This window comes from Neofelis nebulosa, chromosome 1 (genome assembly GCF_028018385.1).
Source record: "Neofelis nebulosa isolate mNeoNeb1 chromosome 1, mNeoNeb1.pri, whole genome shotgun sequence".
Classification (NCBI taxonomy): Eukaryota; Metazoa; Chordata; class Mammalia; order Carnivora; family Felidae; genus Neofelis; species Neofelis nebulosa.
The window spans coordinates 645,873-662,767 of NC_080782.1; the positions used below are offsets into that span (position 1 = coordinate 645,873).

General features: G+C 63.5%; 2 protein-coding genes across 6 annotated transcripts in view; one reads left to right on the forward strand and one right to left on the reverse strand.

Annotated features, from left to right (window-relative positions):
* The first annotated feature begins 943 nt into the window (after positions 1-943).
* On the forward strand, positions 944-9,217 carry NKD2 (NKD inhibitor of WNT signaling pathway 2). The gene is given in 10 exon segments (XM_058691125.1): positions 944-1,379; positions 1,635-1,759; positions 4,880-4,940; positions 6,091-6,194; positions 6,196-6,228; positions 6,594-6,689; positions 7,194-7,341; positions 7,609-7,693; positions 8,350-8,477; positions 8,748-9,217. Coding segments are annotated over 10 exon segments (1,686 nt in total).
* A 6,990-nt stretch (positions 9,218-16,207) lies between these two features.
* Positions 16,208-16,895, reverse strand: part of SLC12A7 (solute carrier family 12 member 7) — a 65,229-nt gene continuing 64,541 nt past the window's right edge. For all 5 annotated transcript variants that reach the window (XM_058710695.1, XM_058710612.1, XM_058710758.1 and 2 more), the window contains one exon: positions 16,208-16,823. In XM_058710695.1, the coding sequence (XP_058566678.1) occupies positions 16,732-16,823 (92 nt within the window). In that variant the 3' untranslated portion in view covers positions 16,208-16,731. The remainder of the gene's footprint in view (positions 16,824-16,895) is intronic.

Sequence of the window (16,895 nt, forward strand, 5' to 3'; positions counted from 1 at the left end):
TTGAACCTGGTGCGTTAAACCTTGTCTACACAGGACTGGCCTGGGGTGCAGCCGCTTCCCAAGGGGATGGGGGGCTTTGTGTTGTTTTTGGCCTCTGGCCAGTAAGCTCAGAGGACAGCAGCAGGAAATGGAAGGTCAGTCACCCTTGATTTTCTTTTTTTGGGGAAATTATAAATCGTTAACTCTGAAGACAGACAGTAGCAGGCGTGTTTGGGAGAAGAAAATCGAGTCTGCAGGTCAGCTGAGAAAAGTGTTCTCTAACATTTAGTGTTAGACTGAAAACAGTTCCCGGATGCTAACGTCCCTGGGGATGATTTTAACATATTTATGGCCCCTTCTCAATTATCTGGGGTAGAAGTGTGTGTGTGCATGTGTGTGCATGTGCATACCCGTGTGCGCGTGTGTGTGTGCACATGAGATACCATCCCACACGTGTATATTCACACGTATGTGTCCTCTCCCCCCAACATCCCCGTGCACTGGGGCCGGCCGCTGGGCTGCGTCTTCCGCGGCGTGTCCTGGGTTGACGCTCCTGTCCCCCCGTGCTGTGGTTTCTCAGCCATTCCCGCCACACGCTTGGCAACCATTCTCCAGCAAGGTCCAAGCGAGGGGTCCTCGGGGACAGTCTCAGGGTGTTTTCTGGGGGGAGTGGGTGCTATTAACCTCTAGAGACCAGGGGAAGCGGGGCATGTAATGCATTCTGTATCTTTTCTTAATAAAACAAGCAATTTTATGGCAAACCGTGTTGGGGATGAGACAGAGCGGAACCATTTTCGTTGTCTGACCTCATTTGGGGAGTAAGTTCCAGCAGAGAGCTGACGTGTGAAGAGACAGACACATTTATTTTGGGTAATTTGGTCCCCAAATTACCGGGTTTCTAGACATAAATTCCAGATTTGGTGATTACAAAGTCTGATGAAGCAGCCCTAACCTAGAAGCAGCGATGGACAAAATCTGGAAAGGCCGCTCTCAGATCTGGAAGCCTTGTCATTGTGAAAGAAAGAACCAGAAGCTGTCTGCACCGCCTGCGGGAAGCCCGCCCGCCTCCCCGGGAGCCTTGGTCTCAGGGTCCGGAGTCCTGAGCGGGGCCCCTGGGCCTCAGCACGCGTGTCGGAATCATCAAGCCCGTGAAGCCGCCGTGTCACATCTGAAACTGTTTAGCTGCGGAAACCGAGAGGCGCACTTCAAAGCCGCCCGAGGCGATCCAGACAGACTCGCTGGCGGGTCGCCTCGAGGTCACACTCCACCCGATGGCGGGTCTCCGCCTTCCTGCCTTCCTCTCGTCAAAACAGAGTATGGGGGCAATGCTACCCCGGGGTCCCGAGGCACGTGTGGGCGGACGCGCCCCCAGACCCCCAACCGCCTCGGATTCCTGGCAGGCAGGTGTGGGGGTTCTTCTCATTCAAAGAGCTTTGGAGGCAGGAGCCCTCATGGGACCGCGGGCTGGGGCGCCTGTCCCCCGCCACCCCTGCAGCCTCCCGCCCTGGCCCTCGTCCTCCCCAGGGCTCTGCACTCTTGACCCTTGACTTGGCCTCGCTCTCTGCCTTTCCCCACAAGGCCCGGGTCTGCGTGCTGAGCCCAGACTCCCCACCTCTTACCCCATGTCAATCCCGCCCCGTGTCCTGAACCCCGAGAACCCGAGCGTGAGGCCCCCACCGCCCGCAGCGCTCGCCGGGCCTCTGCCCTGCACCCCTCGGCCTCCCCTCCTGGGCCCGCAAACCCCTATCTGCCCTGTCACTCCACCATCTTCCACCACACGGTAGGCAGCTCCTTGCCTGGCCTCCCACCCGGCCACCCAGCACCCAGGGTGGCCCCCGTCGGCGGGATTAACCCGGGGGAGGTGGTCCGGGGGGCTCCTGACGCCGCAGCCCTTGGTCTCTGGGAGTCCCGTGGCCGGTCAGCGGCGCCGACGGCAGGAGCCACGCGCTGGAGGCTGAGAGGGCTCCTTCCCATCCAGCCACCCGAAGACCCTCCCTGCTCTGCTGCAGAGCCACCTGCTTCTCCTGTCACCACGTCCCCGATGGTCAGAAACCCTGCTGGCTGGTCGGCAGCCCCCAGCACGGGGTGGAGCTGGTGTGAGCTGGGCCACGGTGGCGGGGAGCAGGTGGTGTGGCCGTGGAGGGGCCGGGAGCCCCGGACGTGCCGGTGGGGCCTGCGAGGAGGGACCCCTCTTGTTTCCGACTTCGTGGGAATGCTTGAACAGCACCTTCTAGATGGTCGTGAGGGGCCACCCGGCATTTCAGGGTCTGGGGAGCCCCAGTGGCTGTTATGCCAAGAGCATCTGGTTCTGGAAAATGCCAGCAACACACCTGCCCGGGGTCCCTCCCTCCCCTCCCCCATCTCTGTCTTCCTCTCCCTCCCTACCCCCACCCATCTGTCACCCTCGCCCACCTCTCACCCCTGCCTGGACTCCCCATCCCACCTCCCTCCCACCTCGTCTCCCAGTCCTGCCCCTCAGAAGTGGAAGCAGCCTTGACCTTACATTTGAGGAACAGGCCAATGTTTCCAGGACCCTAGAGGCTCCAGGGTTCCAGGTTGGAGTCACGAGGTGGCTGTGAGGTGCACTGAGTGGACCATTCTGCCTTTTAAAAGTTTTTTAACGTTTATTTATTTTTGACAAACAGAGACAGAACGTGAGCAGGGGAGGGGCAGAGAGAGAAGGAGACACAGAATCCGAAGCGGGCTCCAGGCTCCGAGCTGTCAGCACAGAGCCCGATGTGGGGCTCAAACGCACAAGCTGTGAGATCATGACCTGAGCTGAAGTCGGACGCCCAACCGACTGAGCCACCCAGCTGCCCCTAGTTCTGCATTTTTTTAACACAAAAGAAGGGGCAGTTCACAGGGCAGCAGCTGGCAGGGGCGAGGTGGAGGGAGGCATGCGCCCACCGCTCACCGTGGGTCCCAGCAGCCCAGCCCTCCGTGGAGATGCTGGATTCTTGTCACAACAGAACGTGCTCAGGTCCTTGCTGTCACTCCTCTGGACTCAACACACAGCCAGCATCCGGGGGAGAACCCATCTCTCAGGCAGGCCCAGAACGTTGTCTTGGGGAGCAAACACACAGCTGTCCCTTCCAGCCGACCTGCCCCCCGTTTCCGGTCGCAGCCTGGCTTTGAGGCGGAAGCTGAGCCTCCCCTTTGTGCTCAGGATGTTCTCACCGTGGCCTTGTGTTTACAGCAGACCCATGAGATCCTTCCAGAATGCCCAGCATTATTCCACAGAGAGCAGTTTTTGAGCCCACGCTTTAACGGGTTGAGAAGGAAGAGGTCTTAGAAAAGCGGTTTTCCTCAGGGTATTTTCAGGAGTCAGAGAAATGGGTTTCCAAGAAAGACGCTGAAATCTGAAAAGTAGACTCCTTCTGGGGGGATTGTTTGCATAACCCCAAACCCCCACACCCCCATGGCCTTGACAGGAGCTGGTCCCGGCCAGGACGTGCACGTGACCTCTCAGACCTAACACCATGGGGTGGCTGGCCCAGCGTGGCCACAGTTCTGGTGGCGTGGGGGTCCCCCACAGGAGAAGGATGCCTGAGCGAGATTCCCCCAGGGGTGGGGGATGGCGTGGGGGTCCCCCAGGGATGGGGGATGGTATGGGGGTATCCCCAGGGGCGGAGGGTCCTGGGGATCCTTGGAAACACATGGCTGGACCTTCTGGCTTTTCAGGGGAGGCCAGAAGCTTACTTTTTTCGTCCAAACTCCCAGTGTCTCTGCACCCATGGGCAGCGGTGGGGGCATCTGGCAGGCCTCCCCTGGGGAGCTGGGTTCTCCTGGCCTCCTCCAGGGCCTGTCCGGTGAGGGGCCACTTGCTAGGGAGGACGAGGAGCTTAGGAGTCTGAGCTGGGGGCGGTCTCAGCAAGAGACATGGCCTCTGGGGGGGAGCGAAGGGTGTGGGCAGGCTGTCGCCGCTGTGGCAGGGGTGGGGGCACCCTGGCGGGCTGGGGAGGGCGCTGCTGTGGGAGGTGAGCCCTTGCTGGGACTCCCAGAGGGGCAGATGGTTATGCCCTCTTCTTGATGGGACCCCGCCATCTGGGATTCGGCCCCTTGGGGTCCCCTGGGCAGGGCCCGCAGCACATCTGGCCAGGGGTTGCGGTGGGTTTGATGTGTCCCAGTCCAAGCTCTCTGCCCCCCTCTTTAGCCAAAGCAGCACAGATTTAAGGGCGTCTGTGTAACCGGGACGAATCTGTCTGAAATCACCAGTCGCAGGGACAAGAATCGCCACTTCCCCACAAAGGCCCCTGGGAGGTTCGCTGGTTCCTGGGGTGGCCAGTTTCCACACCATCTTGGGGCCCTTTTGATTCAAGGAGGCTTCCCCGGTCACGTCTGGTGTTTCCTTCTCCACGTTGTTTGCTTCTGTGAATTATTTATGCAACTCCCCGAACTTCCATTCAGTAGCTTTCCTGCCGAAGCCGCTGGGATGTGCTAAGGATCTTTCCCCATTTTTCCGTAACTGGCCTTGAGATGGGCTACGGGGTCCTCTCACGCCGTCCGGCTGCCCCAAACGCCCTCCCCGCCGCCGCCCTGGGCTCTGGCAGCCGAGGGGGAGGGCAGCCCGGCACCTGTGCCGGGCTGTCCTCTAACAGCAGAGGCTATGCTGCGGGCTCAGGCAAGGGCCATGCCGCTCGACCCGGGCACGCGGGGCGCATTCTACAGCAGCCTCTGCGCGCACAGGCAGCCACACCTTCCGGACACGGTGCAGTTGCATCCGGATGACCCCGGGGGGTGGGGGCTGCTTTCTAAAACCTGAAGCTCAGTGAGGCGTGGAGAGGTCATATCTCTCAGCGGAGAGCATATGACAGCCCGGGCGGCTGGCATCCGGCTCGGGTGCCCAGGGCTCGTGCCTGGGTCTCTGCCGCTGAGCTGTGTCGTCCTGTTGCTGTTGTAGGAGCTGCTCAGCGGGGACCGGCAGGAGGGACCTTTCTGGGAGGACCAGTGTCCCCTAGAGGGTATGTCTCCTTCCCCGAACCTCACCGGTAAGCCTGACCCAGGGCACGAGCAGGAACTGCGCTCAGAACGAGCTGAGCCCCTGGCGACGGGACAGCCCGCCTTGGCATGTCCCTGAAACCCGGGCCAACCCAGGGGGCTGTCGCAGGTGCCACTGTCCCCGGTCTGAAAGGCAGTTCGGCCTTAAGATATATTTCGAAATAACACTTCTCTCAGGGCTCCTTGCGTGGCTTAGGGGACTCGGGTTCTGGATCTAGGGATCTGAGCAAAAGCTGGAGTCACAGGGGCCCCTGACCTTTTATGCGTCTGGATCCCCGTGAGCCGGCGTGCAGGTGGGATGGCCAGGCTTTGTACAAAAGCCATTTGGCAAATCTAGGGTCAGGTCTGGGTCTGACATCCTGTGTCAGCAGAAGGCTGCCAGGAACAGTCAGCTGGGAAATGTTGACTGGCCAGAGTCCCGGCCACACGTCCGCATCCTCAGTGGGGTAGTCCACCCGTGGAGCGCGACAGGTTATCATCAGATGTGCATCATGTGGGGTATAAGGAGGCTCACCAGCAAGGCTGCCTTCAGAGGGGCTCCGAGACCCTCCTAGCTGGGGGCTCAGGCCCTGAGCACGTCCCCCACTCCCACCAGCATGGACACCTGCCAGCAGGTGCTAAGCCAGGACAGGCCTGAGCTCCTCTCCCAGAGAATAAACGAGCCCAGAAACGAGCGCTTGACTCGTTTGGCGACTGGGTGCTTCCCACTGACGCTCAGCACACAGGCATCCCCTGGGTCCTGGAGTCCAGGGGAAACTGGACCCAGTAGATGGGGAGAGGGGGCATCCTGGGCCGGGCTCAGATGGTGCTCCTGCCCCCCTCGGGCGGGGACCTCCCTGTCCTGGCCTGCAGGGGGCCTCCTCCCCTGGGCTCCAAAGTCACTGCTGCCAGGGGTGCGGGGGGCAGAGGCAGGAGGGTGCACCTGGTTAACCCTGGTGAGGGCCACCCCCCCCTCCTCACAGGTCCCTGGTGCCTCCTTGGGGGATGGGCTCTCAGCGGACCCTGATGGAGGGGACCAGAGGCTGGCAAGGACTCCAGGCCTCCCTGGCCACACCTGCCGTATCCCTCTGCCCCACCCGGAAAGGACCCTTCCCAGCCTTCTCCTCCCTCCAGTGGCAGTCACCCCTGAGAAAGCCGAGGGCCGAGGCAGCACAGGACAGCTCTTTGGCGTGCTTGATGGAGAGAAAGCAGCAAGCCGCGAGGGCCCACGAGGGCCCACGAGGGCTGGGCAAGAGGCACCTGAACATCGATGTAGGCCTTTGCTCCTCCCCGCCTGCCAGAAGGTCCTGGGCCGGGATGGTGCTCCCCCCTCGGGAGGTCCTGGGCCAAGATGCTGCTCCCCCCTCGGGAGGTCCTGGGCCGGGATGGTGCTCCCCGCTCAGGAGGTCCTGGGCCCAGATAGTGCTTCCCCCCATCAGGAGGTCCTGGGCCAGGATGGTGCTCCCCCCTTTAGGTGCCCCCCCATCCCAGGAGGTCCCGACTTAACGGTTTGTGCCTGCCCGCCTGGAGTGGGGGAGGGGCTGGTGTTGGAGGGCAGGCAGGGCCCAGGGCCCAGGCCCCCCCGTGTGGGGTGAGGACGACCCTGCTTGCCTCCTTCTGTCCCGTGTGCCCTGCAGGTGCTCCAGTGCGACGTCTCGGTGAAGGAGGACAACCGTCAGGAGTGGACGTTCACGTTCTACGGTTTCGACAACAATGGCAAAGCCACCAGGGAGGTGAGGTGCCAGGCGGCCCCCGGGAAAGGCTGGGACAGCAGACACACAGAGGTTGCCCCCTCCCCGCCTGCCCTCTCAGAGCCCTGCCCTGCAGGAAGGGGGGGGGGGAGGCGGACCTTTCCCAGGCGGCCGGTGAGGAGGGTCAGGGCTGGGGGGCAGCCGAGAGTCCCAGGGGCTCCCCTCTGCTGGCCTGTGCGTGCAGGACGTGTTTGGCTTAAAGAGCAAAATTTTGACAGTTTATCTGATTCCTAAGTCTTTTGAACATAGAGTCAGTTTCAGATGGAAAGGGTCCCAGAGATGCGATCCCAATAACAGCAGGGCTGTCCCAGGCTGCCCGGTGCACGGGCTGGGCTAAATTCGGGGGCACAAAAAGGCCGCTGAGACAAGCTCTGTGGGCGTCCCTGGGTCTGTGTGGGAGGCTGTGTGAATCAGGCAGACGGCCCGGAGGCAGCAGAGGGCCGCCCGCCCGTCTGCCTGTGCCGGTGACTTGATGGCCGTCCTCAGGACGTGTCCAGCCTGATGCACACCATCTGTGAGGCCGTCGACGCCTCCGTCAGCCACTCCTCTGGCAGCAGCAGGACCCTCCGTGTGAAACTGACCGTCAGCCCCGAGTCCTCCAGCAAGAGAAAGGAGAGTCCTCCCCCAGGCCAAGGTGAGGGGCTCCCCTGCTCGGACACCCCCGAGACCCTGCTTTAGATGGCAGCCACCTCCTCCGTCTAGCAGCCTGTCCTGCGCACCCCGTCCCCACGGCGCGGACCGCTCACTTCCTGAGCCTCTGGTTCCCCGTCACCTCTGTGTACCATCAGTGCCCCATCCCCGCCAAGGGCAAGCTGTCTGTTCAGTAAACGAGTGAGTGAGTGAGTGAGTGGGTGACTGAGCGAGTCAACGACTAAGCGAGTGAAGGGTTGCCCCTCCGCAGACCGGGAGCCCACTCACTGCAGGACGGAGGGCGAGCTCAGCGAGGACCCCCGGGGGGCCGACAAGAGGCTGTCGGCACATGTCAGGTGAGGGGGGGCTCTGCCTCTGGGGTGTCCTCAGTGGGAACAGCTCACTCACCCCTGCCGCCCGCAGGCCTCAAGGCTGTCCCCTCCGGACAGAGCCACCGAGTCAGGCATCTGGGTGCGGAGGGTGGGATGCTGGCCGAGGAGCCCGGGCACTGCCCGCCGTCAGGGTGAGGGCACCGTCTGGGGTCCCCTCTGGCGGCTGGCGCTCTGCTGGAGCTGAGCACGTTCGGCGTCTGAGTGCTGGGTGAGGTTTGAAGGGCAGTGGTGGGTTGGCCTCGGACCCTGCCTCTGACCTGCTCTGGCGCCCGGCGGTCCCACGTGGTGTCTTGGTCGGCCGGGCTGTGCGGAGGTCCCACGGCGGTGGCCCGATCCCGGCTGCAGGCTCTAGCCGGGAGGACACTGGAGCCCCCGGAAGTTCCGAATGGGGTTCCCAGTGGTGCTGCTGGGGTCTTGTTGGGGTCCCCGGGGCTGGCTGGGGACCTGGCCGTCCTCGAGGGCCTTTCTCCCGTTCCCCTCTGGGGCAGTGGGTGCCGGACAGAGGCCCCTTGCCTGGGATCCGGAGACCACCCGGCCCAGGCGTCCCCCAGTCCCCCCAGGGCCTGCTGTGGCCCGTGAGGCAGCAAGCACTCAGGCCCTCATCCCCACGGTGCGCGCAGGAGGCCGGGCGCCGACCCCCACCCCTGCTGTGCACGGGGCCCGTGCCGCGTGGACGAGAACACGGAGCGGAGGAACCACTACCTGGACCTGGCCGGGATCGAGAACTACACGTCTAAGTTCGGACCCGGTAGGTACCGGAGACCAGCGCTCGGGGTCTGAAGTCCCGTGTGTGGACGCCCCGGGAACAGGAGCCCCCTCCCCGCAAGGGTCCCCGGCTCCCTGCGACAAAGCTCACGACAGTCCCGCATCCAAACGTGGGCGTCCCAGTCAGGTGTGTGGGGTGTCCCTGCTCCGGTGTGAAATGTCCCGGGCCCCGCAGAGGTCTCGCAGGGTGTCCTGCGTCCCAGGCCTGCGCATTGTGTCAGGGGTGGGTCTCAGGGGTGCCCCGTGTCTGCAGGGTCCCCGCCGGCACCAGCCAAGCAGGAGCATCAGGGCAAGGCCGTGCACCCCCAGAGCAGGTCCCACTCGCAGGAGGCGGACGCACACGACGCGCACCACCGCAGGTCTCAGCCGCTGGCCGACGATCACCCCCCGCCGGCTGCAGACCCCGCCAGGGCCCTGGACGCGCAGCCCCGCCTGAAGGGGCAGGACAAGCAGCCTCTGAGGTCCCCCAAGGGCTCAGGGAGGCCACCTGGGCCGCCCGGTGGAGGCAAGCCCGGGAGAGCCTTCGGCTCCCACCTGCCGGCGGCCCCGGCCCCCGCCCCCCAGGACGGCCAGCGCCCCCCCCAGCCCCCGCCGCAGCCCTACGGCCACAAGCGCTACCGGCAGAGGGGCAGGGAGGGCCACTCGCCCCCCGAGGCGGTGCTGGAGCACGGGGAGGGCTATGCGGTGCCCGCGGTCCAGCGCCACGAGCACCACCCATCCTAGTGCCAACCGCGCGCACCGGCCCCGGTGTGGGCTCCGCGGAGGTGGCGCCGATGGACCTGGTGGGGAGGGCCTCCTTTGCCCCCCGCCTCCCCACGCCGTGCTGCCCACAGAGGCCGTGTCCGCACGAACACGTGGGACGCCACTGGCGTCTCAGCTTTGAAGCTACTTCGCGTGACCCGTAGACACCCTCCGCCCCTCCGCGGGTGGAGAAACACAGCCGGTATCTACTCGTTTGTGATTCCAGACGAGGCCCCTGTGGTGCTGAAGGGGCTCCGCTCGGACGCCACACGTCCGGTGTGGGCTCCCTGTTACGTGGCCCTTCCTGTAATCTGTTCACGAGGAAGTCCAAAGGGGGCAGCGGCAGGGGGGGGTGGCCGCGCAGGACGGGGCGTCGTCAGGAAATGCGGCGGCGGGGCGGGGAGGCCAGGCAGGGCCGAGGGGCTGCAGGAGGGGCCTCCGGCATCTCCGTGGACACAGACGTGGACGGCAGGCCGGCCCCTCGTGCTTGGTGGGCGCAGACCCGAAGCGGCGTGGCGGCAGACCCGGCCTCCGCCAAGTCTCCCCCCCCCCCCCCCCCCCCCCCCCCCCCCCCGGGAAGGCATGATCCCCATTCCCTCTGGGCGCCAGGAGGAGGGCTGTGGACCAGCAGGAAGTCTCACCCCGCCCCAGCGCTCCCACCGAGGCAGGAAGTTACTGCTCCTTTGTTCTGGAGAGGCACGCCGACTCCCCGGCAGCTTGCGTGTCTGTGTGGGTGGCTTTCACTGGCCTTCGTGGCACCGCTGTTGAGGATGAAGCGTTAGTGGTCGACGCGTGAGGTCCCCCCTCAGGCACAATGAAAGCGTGTGCATTTGCGACACGTCGGGCCCTGTTTGCAATCGAGATCTTCCGGTAGATACGGGCAGACCGCCGCCCAGGCAGCGCGAGGCTACAGGTGTGCGGAGCCGGCGGGCCCAGGGCGCGTCCGCCGCGTGCGCGGGTAGAGGGAAAACTGACGCACGTGCAGGCACACGCGACTCTGTCTTTGCGGGGTCTCCTCCCAGTGTTTCTTTTTTTTTTTTTTTTTTTTTTTTAATTTTTTTTTTCAACGCTTTTTATTTATTTTTGGGACAGAGAGAGACAGAGCATGAACGGGGGAGGGGCAGAGAGAGAGGGAGACACAGAATCGGAAACAGGCTCCAGGCTCCGAGCCATCAGCCCAGAGCCTGACGCGGGGCTCGAACTCACGGACCGCGAGATCGTGACCTGGCTGAAGTCGGACGCTTAACCGACTGCGCCACCCAGGCGCCCCAACCTCCCCGTGTTTCTGCTCTAAAGTTCAAACACGTCAGCAACCCGAAAACCTACGTCCCCAGCTTGGCTCGTGCTAACGGGACACTTGGTACCACGTCTGGGGCTGTGAGGACCAGGGTTCAAGTGGAGACGGCGGCTCTCGGTACACAGGGATCTGTTCGGAGAGGTCGGGATAACATCTGCCCCGTCTGCTCTTCAGGACGTCCTCCTGGGTCGTGGCTGTTGTAAAGTCTGCGGGGATCTCGGAGGATCTGGCGTCTTCCCTGGGGCCCACGTCCCACCCCCGCCCCCGGGAGACCCCCAAGCCGCCCCTGCCCCGGGGGGAGCCCCCACCCCACCAGGGGACCATTTCCCTGCTTTGTTTCCTCTTTTCTGCCTAAAACTTACACATTTGTCTGTACTCGGGGAGACCTGTGTGTCTGTGCCAGCCTGCTCGCCTCACCCACACCTGCTGCCAGGGACCTCATACGCTTCTGCTCCACGGGCTCCCGGAGGGCCCACGCCTCATCCTCGGTGCCAGGCACGTCACCAACACACCAGAGAAGCCCAGTGAACACTGGAGGGCAGCCCGCAAGCCCCCTCTGGCGTGGGCGTGACCTGCCATGGGAAGTGTCAGGAGGAGGCCATCGGGACGGTGGGCCCAGAGGTCCAGCGAAAGCGGAAGGTCTGGGCACTTTCTGATGGTCCGGAACGCAGGTGGGCACTGGGGGCCTCACCCACCCTTCCCCACCAAGCACCCTGCTGCGTGCGTCCGGGAGGGGTCTGAGCCCAGCGGACCGGACAGCCCCCAGAACGGGGGAGAGGGGGTCCAGGCAGGGAGGCCTCTCGAGGCGATGTCCCCGCACAACGCAGAGCCGATGGCCAGCAAGCCAGGAACTGGAGAGTCCCCTGATCTAGTTAGAGTGTCTGCAAACGAACAGGAAAACAGCCCAGCCCACATCCGAGACAGGGAACGTGTGTGGCCAGTGCCTCTGAGCAGCAGGGCAAAGAACAGAAGCAAAGGTACTGTCCGAACAGCACACCCGCTAGGATTCCCCACAGGTGGCACCGAGTAAAATCCAGAAGCGTCTTCAGATGCCTGAGAGTAAGATTAGCAAAGCCTCTAGATACAAGTCGATGTCAAAGAACGATTTTATTTCCACAGCACAGCCACTGGTTAGAAATTGATTTTTTCCAGATGGTATGATGGTTAACTTTGTGCCACTCGATGGGGCTGAGGGCGCGAGGGAGCTGGCGAAGCATTACTTCCAGGTGGGTCCACGCAGGCGTCTCCGGAGGCGCTGGCGTCTGACTCCGCACCTCCCAGTGCGTGTGGCGACCAGCGGACCCGTCAGGCTGGAGTGGAAGTTGTCTCTGCCGAGTCCAATTCTGTCTCTCTCCTTGGGCGGGGACATCCGTCTTCTCTGACGTCATTGCTCCGGGCTCGGGATTGAGGCCTCGGCCAGGTTTGCCCCCACGGACCTCCCTGGGGCCTCCCAGCCTCGGTATAGGATCTCAACACAGAAACTATGAACTTTATCGGAAGTCGTCCAGAAAGATCTAAACGGAGGGGTGTGGCGCGTGCCCGGGTTTGCCAGCTCGGAGCAGTGGTTTGGTCCCAGGTGAAATCTCAGCCGGCTGTCTGCGGTGGTTCGGCACCGGATGCTGTAGTGTGTGGAGAAGCAAAGGGCCGAGACCATGAAAAGCCAGGTGACCTGCTTGACCGTCAGGACAGAGTGGCTGCGGTAATTAGCTCGGTGCGCCAGGCCAGCCAAAGTGAGCGGCGGACCAGGGCAGGAGGCCCAGACACGGCCCCTGCAAAGACAGCCACTAGACTTGTGACGACGGTGGCCCCACGAGCGTGGGCCACGTCTTTCCCCAAATGGTGACGGGTCGGTGGGTCCCGCCTCCATCCTTGGGTGCCGCGGGTACACACTGGCCCTGTGGCAGAGCAGCCCCCTCCTGGGATGCACCCAGGGTGCACGTGCCCATGGGACAGACATCCTCAAGCGGACAACACAGCGGGCGGGCACAGCGGGGGACTCCCACAGTGGGGCGCCTCCCGGCATGGAGACCCACGCGGCGCCCCTGGGCAGACAGATGACCTCTGGCAGGCAGGGGCGGGGGCGCAGGCCACTAGAGCCACAGCCACCTTCCGGCCTCTGAGCTGGTGGTGAGTGTGCTTCCTGCCACCCACGAGGAGCAGAGAAAAGCAGAAGGTTCAGCGAGATGCCTCCACAGATGCTGTGAGCTGGGGGCCGTGCTCTGTGGGATGTCTCACTCGAGAACCCTGGGGACAGGCCGCTCGGATGCAGACCAGTCCCACTGCCAAGTTGCAGCCCCTCCCCCAGCGGTCAGCGATGATGCACCCAGCTGCCCCGGGAGAGGCACCAGTGGGGGCTGGACCCCCGGGCCTGGCTGCCGGAGCCAAGGGGTGGGTGGCCAGCGAGGACCACAACCGGGAAAGGGGCCCCAGCGGCACCAGACGTGGGTGACAGCCCCTGGTCGGGGCGGAGGGGACGGTGCAGCCCAGCCCAGTCCAGCCCTGCAGGGAGGGGGTGCCTGCCCGCCTGGGGACGCGGGGCAAGGGAGTCCTGGAGGGGCCCGCCCGGCGAAGGAGAGACCCCCATATCAACAGAGCATGAATCCCGAGTCCCGAGTGACTGTGGGAGCGGTGACCTCGTGGTCTCCACCAGTGAAAACTTGAGTTATGGACGGGGTTTCAGGCCCTGGTCTCCACCCCTGCCTTACCTCCCACCCACCCCCGTGGGGCCCCTGCCTTAGGCAAGTGACCACAGCGACCTTTCCGACCCTTGACCTGGGCTGCCGGTCCAGACGAGGCCTCGTCAACTTCCTCGCCTTCGAGCGGCCACGGCGCTACGTTTCCGCGTCTCTTTTGGGTGAAGTCAGTTCCTCCCCCGTCCCCCTCCCCTGGGGGTTATTTTGAGTGTTACACGGCTTTACTTCCTTCTCCTGCTGTGGTCGTGGATTTTTCCTTTGATGGAGACACTGCAGACAAGGCTGTGCAGATGGTCCCTCCTGCCCTCTGAGTCCCGCAAGGGGGCCCGGGGTCACCTGCAGAGCCCAGGTGTGTGTGTGTGGGGGGGGGGTCTGAGGAGGGGTCCGGGGTCGTCTGCACCTACAGAGGGGGTCATGTGCTGGCAGTGCTGTCGTCAAACACCAGCTGTTCTGGGCAACCTCTGGTCTTATTTACCCGAATTCACCTTTCACACCCCGCTGGGTGCCCTGTTGTCTTGCCTTTCCATGGCCGTGTCCCCCAACCCGCCCATCCTCACGTCCTTGCCCTCCCGCCAGCTTGGAAACACAGGTGGAAGGCGGGGTGGGAGCTTGGAGGGCAGCCCAGACCATTTGGTCGCACGCCCTGGAGCCCGGACCACCCGGAGCTCCAAGATCTCCGGGGCCTTCCTCCCGATGCCCAGAGGCCCCGTCACCCTGAGGCCTGAGTCTAGGCTTCCCTGGCCACAGGCAGCCCTCTAGCCCCCTTCCTGGCCTCCCCTCTATTTCCAGCGGGGGCCCCCACTTCCTGCCTTTGGCACACCAGCGCCCCGCCCCCCCATCCACACCAGAGGTACAGCCTCCCCCACACCCCTGCCGGGCCCCGGCTGACGCTGCCTCTGAGGCACGGACGGAAGGCTGATGCTCACGGCTGTGCAGAAGGCCCCCGTGATGACGTCAGGACACAATGGCCCCTCGGACCTGGGGGGGGGGGGGCTGGGATCCCTCTTGGCAGAGACAGGACTCACTAAATGTCTCTGATAAGGTGTGACACAGGCTTCTCAGCTACATAACCTGACCCACGAGTACCTGCGGGCCCGTGGCTGAGTCAGGACCCCTGGGCTCTGCTAAGCCTCCCCCCACCCGGCCACCTCCATGCCTGTGACATCTCGGTCCCCTGCCCCAAAGGCCAGGCCTCTGCTCCCCAGCAGTGCTGTGTGTCCAGCACGTGTCAGGCCCACGGGAGACACCGGGAACCGACAGCTCACACACGCAAAGCCTCGTTTTAGTCGTTCAGATTGTGCAAACTTCACAACCCCCTTTAGAACACTTTTATCACCCCCCCCCCCCCCCCCCGCCCCGAGAAGCCCTGTGCCCTGGCCGGTCACCGGTTCTCACTGCCTGCCTGCCTGCCTGCCTGCCCCAGGAACTGTCACCACCCCGCACTTCCGGTCTCTGGCTTGGCCCATCCCGGCCTTTTTGCATTAAATGTTACCAAACGACACTTGACCTCTGACTGGCTTCTCTGTGCTTCCAAAGCTCATCCACGCCGTGCCCGCTGGAGTTTCACTCCCTTGAGGGGCGCCTGGGTGGCTCGGTCCGTCGGGGGTCCGACTGTAGGCCTTCGGAACACGGGATTGCGTCTAATTACGGGTTTTCTCTGCCGACCCCACCCTTCTGAGAATTACAATTTCAGCAAACAGCAATATGACGTTATGACACAGCATGACTAAAGACGGGGGCCAGACGCCTCCCTGCGGATTCGTGGCTTTGTTTACTTCTCGTGCCCAATTCCAGTGACAGCTCCTGAGCCACCGGCGTCTGCCCTGGCCGATCAGACCACAAACGTCCACGGACAGAGGGTCCGGACACCCCTCCAACTGTCAAGTCTTCTTGCCGAATGAGGCACAGGACTCTTCAACATGCTCGGGTTTATACAATTTATTCTTCTACCAACAAAATCATACAAAGGAAGCTACAAAAGAGACACGGAACCAACTTAGAGTGGCTGCAGTTAGGGTTCCACGAAGTTCAGTGCAGAAAAGGGTGTGTGGGCGCAGTTGAACCCTCACCCGCAGTGTGCCGCGAACATCGCCGCCGCGTGAACAAGGGTTAAGGGTCACAGGGGCGGTCCTGCTACGCGGCGGCTCTTCCTCAGCCAGTGTGAGCACCGCTGTGGCTTCACAGGTGCCCTCTGGGCAAAGGGGCCCTGGGCACGCCCCCCCACCCGACACCTGACTCGGTGCAGACCCACGGTGGGCAAGAGTGTGGACGCCCCGAGCCCGGCTGCCGTGGTTTGGCACACGCTCTGGCCAGCGGTCACTCTGATGTGATGCGGACCCTCTGTGCCGCCCAGCTGCGCCTCGGAGACGTCTGGGCGCACTCAGCCTGTGCCAGACTTCAGATCCGTGGACTTGGCTGACCTCCCAGGATGTCCGAGGAAGCCAGAGAAAGCCAGGGACCCGGCCCTTTGGGGCTGTTCACAGAAACAATCTCTTCATGGGCACCTTAATTATCACTGAAACTCCCCAGGGGCTTAAATAAATAAGCCATACAGACAGCAGGCCCGGGTCAGGGCAACAGCCCACGGTGGCACAATCGGGACCTAGAGCACAGACACCAGGGTAAAGCGCGAAGTCTACAGACCATCGGAAGGCAGCCCACGGAGCCCCCACGCACCACTGTCACTGTCCCCTCCATGCCGGTGGGAGGGGACACGCGGCCCAGTGCCACCGCCGCCCCAGGACCTCACCCAGTGCAGCCCAGCCCCTTCCTGGGAGCCTGGCGAGACCCGGGTCCACGGGCGGGCACGTGTAGGTGGGTAACCACGTGGTGAATCCTCAGCAGTTAGTTACCACTCCCGCGCCCTGTGCCCACGCGGGACCCCGCTGCCGTCCAGGCCGCAAAGCCAGCCTGGAGCCCACCGGAATGCCCACCGAGACGGCCACCCCACGCCCCCTGGGGTTCCCTTTCTAGACACCCCTGGGGTTCTTGGCCAGGCTGGGCAGATGTGCCCACACTGGGCGGGCTCGCGAGCGAGGCCGCCCGGCTGAGCCTGGGGCGTAGGCGTGGACAGCTCTTCTCGGACTTCACTTACAGGAACACGAACAGGGACATTACAGGGACAGGTGCTGAGGAGGCTGACCAAGAGGCCCTCGGCCACCTTCCTGAACAGATGCTTCGTGGCCCGAGGGTGACCTTCTGTCCCGAGCGAGGTTTCCCCGTGAGCGTCTTGGATGGGGCAGAACTAAAACCTAACCATGAAACCAACCAGGTAGCTCGGGCCAAGGAAACCACATCTGGAGCTCACAGCCCGAGTGTGGAGGTCAGGAGGCCAGGAGAAGGAGGGCTGCGTCCCAGGTCCCCTCGAGCATCGACGTCTCCCCTCCAAACGAGGAAACCTCGGCAGCTGCGTGCTGGCTCCCGGCCTGGAGAGGAGTGCTGTGGGGCCATTCTGGAAACTTGTATATGAAGCCACACGGGGCACACTTCCCAGCCCGCCCAGCGTGTCAGGAGTAGATAGTGACCACCTCCCGGCCGCCGCCCCTGACCAGGAGGACCCTGTTGAGTCCTTCGGTCAGGACCTCCAGGAACTCCATGTCTGGGCGCCAGAGTTAAGGACACAGCTGGGGGCACCGCCGGCAGTCCCCGGGAGAGGGAGGTGGGTGTGCAG